This window comes from Seriola dumerili, unplaced genomic scaffold, assembly GCF_002260705.1.
Source record: "Seriola dumerili isolate Sdu_G_001 unplaced genomic scaffold, Sdu_1.0 BDQW01000699.1, whole genome shotgun sequence".
NCBI classification, from domain to species: Eukaryota; Metazoa; Chordata; class Actinopteri; order Carangiformes; family Carangidae; genus Seriola; species Seriola dumerili.
The window spans coordinates 66,464-76,080 of NW_019174954.1; the positions used below are offsets into that span (position 1 = coordinate 66,464).

The 9,617-nt window shown below is 39.6% G+C and overlaps 1 protein-coding gene across 1 annotated transcript; it reads right to left on the reverse strand.

Moving 5' to 3' along the window:
• Positions 1-5,186, reverse strand: LOC111236665 (L-amino-acid oxidase-like). Its single transcript, XM_022765481.1, is given in 9 exon segments — positions 1-632; positions 635-1,070; positions 1,573-1,709; positions 2,236-2,304; positions 2,890-3,091; positions 3,170-3,282; positions 3,574-3,797; positions 4,767-4,817; positions 5,103-5,186. Coding segments are annotated over 8 exon segments (1,560 nt in total). The 5' UTR covers positions 4,789-4,817; positions 5,103-5,186; the 3' UTR covers positions 1-275.
• Between the last annotated feature and the right edge of the window lie 4,431 nt (positions 5,187-9,617).

The following is a 9,617-nucleotide window of genomic DNA, read 5'->3' on the forward strand; positions in this document are numbered from 1 at the left end:
TTAGCAGAGTTATCACATTGATTTATTATGCATCATACAGAGGTGCTGGGGTAGGAATATAATCAAGGCAAGAAGAAAAAAATTGTCACTTTGGCGACTTGGCGACCTGAAAATATGAGCTAGGTATAGACAATGGATGGGTGGGACAAAAATGTATATCGTAAATGTATATATCTCCAAATAGAGTCGGGATACATTATCTTTCTTTGTTAAATCATTGCAAAACACTCAAATAGGTTACACATTGATATTCAATGAAAGTGGTATTCCAGACTCTAGAGCTCGTCTTGCACTGAACTCAATAGCGCTTCTTTGTTGATGTTTGTAGCAGCCCTGATTGCAGATTTCATAGATGTCTCGATCCAAGCGTGAGGGAAGGCTGTGTGTTCGCCTGCAAAGTGCACCCTGCCTTCCCGTCTAAAGAGCTCCTTAGAGTACTCTAAATGTTGGTACGGTGTGAACAGAGCGAAGGCGCCCAGGCTGTAAGGATCCAAGCTCCACCTCTTCACCACCACCCCTGTGCAGAGAGACCTGACACGCTCGCCGTGGATCTTCACCAAATCTCTCAGAGCCAGCTCTTTCAGGTCTTCATCGCTCGCTCCTTGGAAGAGGAGGGAGTCGTCGGACCAGGTGTCCAGGAGGTGACCAGGAGGACGCCGATATTCTTGTTCTCTGGGAAACTGTGGCTGGGGTAGTAGATGTAACGAGAGGGTCTGTCCGTGATGCTCTTTCCTCCTCGGATACCATCGTCCTCCCAGAACGTTTCGTTGAAGGTGAGGATGATTTTAGTGGAGCTGTCATAGTGGACCGACCTAAGAGCCTCCATCTTACTGATGGAGAGAGGTGGATTAAAGTCCATGAAAAGGGCTGCTTTGGCTGTTGTTGTTACCAGGACAACGTCAGCGTGAATGTCCATCAATGAGGACTGCTTATCTCTCTGATACCATACAGTAACACCATTAGCTGATTGGCTGATATTCTTGACCTTGGAGTTGAGGTGAACGGGAACATCGAGGACGGTGAGAAAAGCTTTGGGGAGAAGGTCTGACCCACCAGTCACTTCATAGTACCTTCAAAACAGAAACCCAAATAGATTCTATGATATTGTTGATAGATATATGCATTTTTGTAGCAAGCAATTAAAAGTGAATGTGTTAGAACATTGCATTTATAGGTATTTCCTAACACCTAATGTAGCCAATAAATCTAATCAATACTTATTCACGTGTATGTGTTCTTCTGTTACAGAATTTTGCAACATGATTTAAGCTAAGCTAAGCAAAGGGTAGCCTCACCAACAAGTGCATGTTAATGGTTGACAATGTCTTCTCAAGAAGTCAATGGAAACAACATATACAGTACCAGTCACTCAGCTGACTGGGACTGTGTGTGAATAGAAAGATGTATAAAATTGTGTCATCTGCAAATAAGTGAACAATTATTGAAAGATCACGAAGATTTTTTGATTTCATCACTTTTTCTGGCAAAGGGCTTTTATAATTTTTAACACCACTGTGAAGGAAACATTCTGCCCATTTTCAGTAGTTGTCATTGTGAGAATTCAGGCCTTACTTGTTGTTGTCACTGATGTCAGCCTGGTCATAGAGCATCTCAGTCAACGCTGTGTACATAAGGCTCTGTTCATTAAGCAGGTCTCCAATCATTCTCACCGCTTCTGAGCTCAAACCTCCTTCTTCTTTCAGATACTCCTATTAAACAAAGATCATATATTGATGGACACTTACGAGGCTGGTGGAGCAACAGTGTATTATTCTTGGTTTCTCCGATGGAACAGATTCCAGTTCTAATAGTTTCAGGTTGTGTATATATTTTCCAAAATATAAAGAGCTTGGGAAAGAGTCAAATATGGACATTTTATGTGACAGGACACGGGACATTTTTCTGTCTTCTCTGAATCCAATGTTTGAGGTGTATTGTTTGATATTATTTTTAACACAGAATTTATGTACTTTAGGTCACATTATAACTCACCATAGTCAAACATTAAAATACAGGATGAAAGACCGGTCTGCAAACAAAGCCTTAAGTCAAAGGTGTTGCCTCTCATGTTTATCAAGTGAAACATTAGTTGACTGTTTCTAAGGAACATTTGGAAATGGCACACCCAACTTATGTTATTTGTAATGCTCTGAAATACCATTAGAGAATTCACACAGTATTTATTTAACAGTGTTCTCACTTGTCAACCTTCCATTAGATCACATTGTGCTTTACCTTTACAGAGTAACGGTCATATTTTTCAAACAGAGCCTTGCAGCCTTTAGCTTCCACTTCATCTTTCACCTACAACAAAGAAAATAAAAGTCTCTTCCATGGGTAAAGTCACAAACTGAGCTCTGACATCTGTCTACAGTAAACTGGGAATGTGTAACTCTAGTATACACCCAGGCCTGACACGAAACACAAACCAGTGGGAGCACTTATAGGATGACGTTTGGAGCACAAGAACAAAACAATAAAGACAAAACTGAATCGTCATAACAGCAATACCAGTCGATCTGTTAAATTCTAACATTTGAAGCAGAATTATTATCACTATAAGGTAAAATATTAACTTGCCACATATGAGACATCACTTAATAAAGAGTTAACATGTTAATATGCACACACAATAAACCAATTTTAGAAAATCATGCTGATGATACACTGCTCTATGAAAGAGACGAATACATTTGCTTGAATTGTGCTAACTAATTGTTTGGTTAGTGACTCTGAGCAATAGCTTCCTGCACAACCTACTTTCCAAGGACATAGGAAGTTGTGCAACTTTCTTCTTTCTTAATGTGAAGCTTTGCTAAAGTAGGTTTCTTGTTTTCAGTCAAGTGTTGTTTGATGCCATCCCTCCTTCCTTTCCTCTTTCTTACATACCTTCTTCAAAGCTTGCTGTAGCAGCTGGTCGGCCGACTTCCCTTTCTCGCTTTGGTTTACCTTGTACTTGAGGATGCCAGGGTCTGTTTTCACCGTGTATGTCCGTGCCCGCTGCCTATTAACTAGGTAGAAGGTCTGGGAGCAATCCATGATGAATTCATTCAACTTGACCCCAAGCTTTTTAGCAAACCAATGGACAATTCTGTTAAGGAGGTCAATCATGTTAGTCTGAGAGGGGGAAGATTGCATATACATGTTTATATGAGACTCTTGAACTTACTTGTGAAAGCTTGGGATCCTCATGGCCCCCAGTTCAGCATACCAGCCCTCTTCTTTATTCCTGTAGGTCTCCACGCGTCCTCCAACACGAGTACTAGCCTCTACGATGGTTACCTTATTAAAACACATAAGTACATGTACAATGTGTTACTTGTGTTGATCCAGAACTACTGCTGCTAGCATTAATACCAAACAAAGTGTGAAACTTCCTCAGGACCACAGACCATCAGGGACCCAAGAGGTCCCAGGATCACTATGTGGTAATTATGTTATAGTAATTTGATTAATTAATGCTGTTTGTGATGAACTGAAGTGGTTAACAGTTGGTGTGGCTCCTGCATTCTTTATATATTGTAAGGGCTCCTTTGTTAAAACCGCTACCTCTCCTATGCCCCACCCATGTACCTCATGTCCTGCTTCTCGCAGAAGCTTGGCGGCCGTCAGTCCGGCCATCCCGGCTCCGACAATAACAACACGATGATTTGTTTTTATGTGTGGGAGGCCGGTCTCCACTGTCTGCAGCAGCACATCATAGTCTTTGTCTTCCAGACAATCAGCCAGCTGTTTCTTCATGCTGAAAGCTGCAGCGTGGCTGTGGTACAGCGTGAGCAGCAGCACATTGACGGCAACTGGCGGCACAGTGAAAGGAAAACACACTTTAAGACTTTTAACTGTTGAATATGCACAGATATTTGGTTGTGTTTGATGGAGTAAAAGTCTGGTGGAGCAACTAGATGTGAGACACTTGATCATATTTGACCTTGTCTGCATCACATTTACAGACATCCAAGTGATGCTAAGAATATGAATGAGAATCAGTTATTTAGTTGTTCCTCCAGACAGTTTCACATAAATTCCTCTAACATACAGCTAAAAAAATTGACCTCTCCTCATTTCATCATACAGTCATTAAATCCAAAGTGCACCAGCGAAAACCTCGAGATGAAAAAGCAGAACTAGAAACAGCGTTCAGTGGGTGTTAACCGCAGACTGGGAATAGATTAAGGAACTGATGAGAGGAAATGTGAGCCTTCAGCCAATGCGCCATTATACCATCAGATGCAACTCTGCTTCATTCATATTGATATGCAACCAGGGGTTGACAGTAACAAAGTAGAGGTAACTTAAGTATATTTTTCGAGTAACTGCACTTTACCTCAGTATTACAAAAAACAATCACATTGGCTGTGTCCTAATGATGGCTCATTGCCCTATCTTAAGTCCATGTTTGAAACATTTAGAAATAAAGAAAGATTCTTTTTGTTTTAATATTTAAAACTGCTGTGTTGACCATGAAAATGGCAATTTATTGATTGCTGATGCAATTGTGTTTTTATGGCAATTTCTACAGTCTTTGTCATATTCCTCTACAGTCAGTTAGTCACTAGGTTGATTAGGTTCTGTAAATGTGGAACAATACAATGTGTTAACCTAAAAAATGTACTGTTGAACACTTAAGTATTTTTAAAATCAAGTACTTCATGGCTGCTTAGAAAAATCATTATCCAGACAGTTCCAAAAAAGTGTTCTCATGATAACAAAATAAATGGAAATATATTAAAAAATATTGAATAATAATTCTGTTAGAAAATACCCACATAATTTCCATTTCACCTCCATCTCAGTTATTATGTGTGCCTTCCCTCCCTCTTTGGTGTCATGAGGAGGATGAAGAGGAAGAGAAAAAATACATTAGACATGTTTCAGTCCTGGAAAGTCCTCACTCCTCTTTATCTCAGTGTGTTACTGAGGTTTACTAATACACTTGCATTTGATGAAATTCAAACAAATACAAAAGGGATTCAACAACAGAGAAGCTGATTCAAGGAATACAGAAAAAACTGAATGTCATTTTAAATGTAAATCACTAATTCTTTAATAAAATGTTGTATTATAGTCTTCTCTGTAAAGTGTCAAGTAAATGAGATTCTTACCGTTTCAGAAGCTCAAATGTCAGAATGTGCAGTAACAGCAATGTGAAATGGCATGGCATCCTGTCCTGTGCTTTTATATCAGGGTTGGGTCATCATAGTTACTGTTTACCAGTAACTGATATTCAAATGATCTAGAATAACAGGTCAAGTCTCATGATCAGAAAAGAAACTATAACGAGACATCAGCATCATTATCAACAAGGCTGCGTGTCGTCTCATTTCAGGGGAATCTTTGGAAAAAAAACTAGAGGGAGGAAGTAGTGACTTATTTCTGTTACTGAATCTTGGATTACATTTGACATTTTCTAACCACATTATGTCATTCACTCAGTTTTCCAGACATAGGTGTGGCTCCTCTATACTTTCATTTAGGAGCTGTTATGTTGTCACCGGCCGAACTACATTGTACATATGTTTGTGTTGGGACTCAATCATTCCAGAGACCAAATGTTTCTTTGCTCCACTAGACAAAGGAACTCACACTCCACAGTTCCTCACCGTTCACACCTGGGGACGACCCTTCCCCCCACGGACCTTACTGGCCAGCCAGCGTGGGTCAGTGTGTGACATATGACCCCCAAGGGTGTCACCAAACAAAACCAGATCTCTGGCCCTCTTCTCGCTCTCTTCTCCTTTGGCTTGCTCTGGAGAGCAGCTCCAGCTCTCTCCTTTCAGTTCTTCAAAGGGCGACAAGGCCCGAGCCCAGGTCAGCTCTGCTACCTGAGAAACCAGCTCTCTCGCCGGCCCGCTACCAGCAGCCTGCAAACGCTCTTCTCCTCAACAGCAGCGACCCGCTTCGGATTAACTGTGAGTGAACCAAATCCTCGTCAGAATCAGCAGCTACGACACAAGGCCAGCTGGTTTTCCAAGCAACAGGAGTTGTAGCAGAGTTAGCATGGAACAGCTAACTCTGTGAGGAGAACAAAGGAGATAACTGCAAAGTAACACAGCCAGACAGGACTTTACTCCACTAGGAAATCTCCCAACTCACTGGACTTTACACCAACACTGGAAAGGACCTCTTTGCTGGTTTCCAAGACTGGGTAACGTTAACTGACTGGGCCTAATCTCTCCCAGCACAGCACCGCATAGCTAAGCAGCAGAAGTCTTAACTTTGTTAATGTACTTGTTGATTGATGTCTTGTTGTTGTAATGTTTGCTTAGGTTGTGGTCAGTCATACAGTTAATCAGGTACTCGTATGTTCACACACATAGCAGTACGTCTCAGTTCTAGAACCTGCATGAAGCTAACCTCCTCCTCTAACCTGGTACCTTTAGATTACATGAGCTAGGCTAACAAAGAAACTCACACCTTCCCTCCCACACACCCCAGGTGTCCAGCGGCCATTTTGAGTAGTTTCTTTGTTTACCGCCATCTTGTGTAGTCTACTTTGTTCAGGTCATGTGGTCACAGTGACCACTTTGAATGCGCCATCTTGCCTTTGTTTGTGTCCTCACACAACACACACACAAATACAACACACCTGTATATACTAGATCAGACATTGTGTTTTACTCTGCTCATTTTAAATAAATGCCTTTAAGTATAACTACTGGTGTGTTTAATGTTGCACAAGCGTTATAATGCCAACCTCTACTTGGTAGAATTCCAATCTTCAACTTAACTTACTGTTATTTGTATTTATTTAGTAAGTAATTGTAATCAGAGTTCCAATTAATGAATATATATGAGACTAAACATATTGCTATTTTGCCTATTTGTAGCTGGTGCCCCATGCTTTAATTTTTTAAGTATTATTTAACATTAATATTTAATATTAATATTTCTTATATGATACCAATAAATTCATAGACAACCGAAATTCAACATATTTGGCGTCCAGCTCATGAGGTAGAGCTCAGACCAACATTGCTAACTCACTTACATGATTATTACATCCATGGCAAAAACTGGAGTTCAAAATGGGTAGCTAGTTAACAACAGGAAGAATTAAAAAGAAAAGCAAGTCAAACAAAACAGAACCAGAATTACCACCTCATGGTCGTATCACTCCGCCACTCAGACTAGTTTCATTACATCCCTGTTTATCCAGAAATATTAATTATTAACCATTTGTGGGGAATGTTGTCATAATTTCTGTGTGAAGTCTTAAGTAATGGCTAAAAAATGTTTTGTGAGGTCACCGTGACCAAATAGTTGCATTATCTAATGTACTAGTTTATTATGTACCTCTCATTCGTGACCTTTAGCCTTGCATGAACAAATGTTGACCACTCCATCCTGCTAACGAGAATCTGACAGAGACAACCACAAACCCAGCGCGTCTGTTTCACGATAGTGATGCAACCACAGGGAGTGAGTGTTTGAACGTTGCAGCAGCCGCTCTCTTGTGATCACATGCACTGACAGACAGAGCTGATGGAACAAAGTGGTTCAACCGTGAGACCATAAGAAACTGACACCTCTTAAATATAGACGCAGAGCTCAGATGAAGGCTGTATGATGATGAGCCACATTAGTCCATTTTAAAATGCTGAGAATTTCCCATGTATTCACAACCGTGTCAGTCAAGCTCATTGGTGAAATATGAACACACTCGCTGTTTATTGTCCTCATGAATGTACAGACAGTTGTACTTGTACTACACTAACACTTTATCAACATGCTCGTCAAAGTAATGACATATGAAGTACATTCATTCTTCCATTATTATTATAGATTATTAGTACAGATTTGTGCAGAAATAATGACATATTTGTAACACACATGGGGAAATGAAACAGCTTGTACAATTACAAAAATAATACCCAACATGCCTGTTCTGCTCGCCGCTTGCACTCATGTCACAACGTTGCTAATTTAGGTTGAGTGAGTGAAACTGTGAATGTGTCTTCTCCTCCTTCAGTCATTCTCTCTCTATATAAATTAAAGACACAATACAGAGAAAGTGTTGAGGAATTCTATGTGAAAAATGGCCTGAAAATATTTTTCACCAAGACTGCTTTTGTTTTCCTAAACTTTAACTTACAAGAATTACTATCTCCAAACCGCTTCATGAAACCATGAAAGTATGAGCGGTCGACTGCTTGATTTACTGAGTTTACAAATTTTAACATATGGTTTATTTCAAATTACATGTGGAACATTTTAAAAAAAAGTGATGATTACATCTAGAAATAGACTTCATACGACAATTTCCAAATTAGGCTGAACATTTTCTATTTCTATTACAGTATCTTTCAGTTTTCATGTATAGGTGCCTTTCCAATCACTACCGTCCATCGCATATGGCGTGAATGTGGCATGAAAGCCAGTGCTGTCCTCACTCTTACCTTCTTGACTACAGAGTAGGAGACCTTTCCTTCTACAGGTGGGTCGCTACCTGCTGAGGGAACTGATGAGGCTGTGATACTGGACGCTCCTGGTCTGCTTTGAAAAAACATGGGATTATGTCAGTGTGTTGCCAAAATGTTCACTTGTGAGAATGCTTTTCATACTGATCCCATCTACTATTATCATTCAAACAGGTTGTTATTCACAGTGAGTCTCACCTGGCTCTTGAGCGTCATCCTGGCCCAGGATGTAGTAACAGTGTGTAGACATAAATTCATTCTCATCTGACGGAGACAGACAGATTGTTTGTCAGGTGATAGCTAAATAGATCAGGTGAGGATGCTCAGTTGGAATATCTTAAAACCTCAACTTCTAACTTAATTTGTTATTCATTAGCTTACATTAGCTTAGCTTTATGCAAGGCTAATCACCTCTTGGCTCCAGCTCCAGAAAAAGTTGCATTTTATTTTATTCATTATTATGCAGATGACACATAAATGTATATTTGTAAATTACGTAAATGTATATGACACTACTTTCACCATTCAATGACCAAATATAAATGACATCGACCTGACCTTATCTGATCTTATATGTTGACCATTTTTATGTTTGTGATACCACATTTAAACCGTAAACATCCCTAAATTTGTGCAAAACAAAGTGAGAGATCAGCACGTAAGGAATAATAGGATTCCTTTTTAATATAAAAAAAGGAGATTGAAGAATGATATAAAAAGTGATTTGCTATAAAGTGAACTCATAAACTCATCTATCAGGTCTGAACCTTGTTTTCTCATTGTTTTTTTCTGTGGTTTGAGGCCAGGAAGCTCAAATTACCACCATGACATCAGCAGATGCATATCTAACACAAGGCAACAACACCCTGTTCTATAGACTCTTATCTGATCATAATACAGTAGTAATATCTTATTACTATCATTAATGTACAAGGTGAAGGAAATTATACATTAAAAATTACTTTAAGCCAATTACATGCATGACGTAGTGTTGCATTGTTGTCGTCTGTACTTATACATATATTTGACATAAAGTAAGAAAAAAAAGCATGTCAGGACTTGAGTGAAATACCTCTCCTCTTCCTGTTTACTGTTACAGCAGCATATGTCACATTGTCTGCAGCCTCAGCACTGGCCCCTACAGATACTTAAAAAAATACACAATGCAGAATATATCTCAATTACAGAGCAGATACTGAC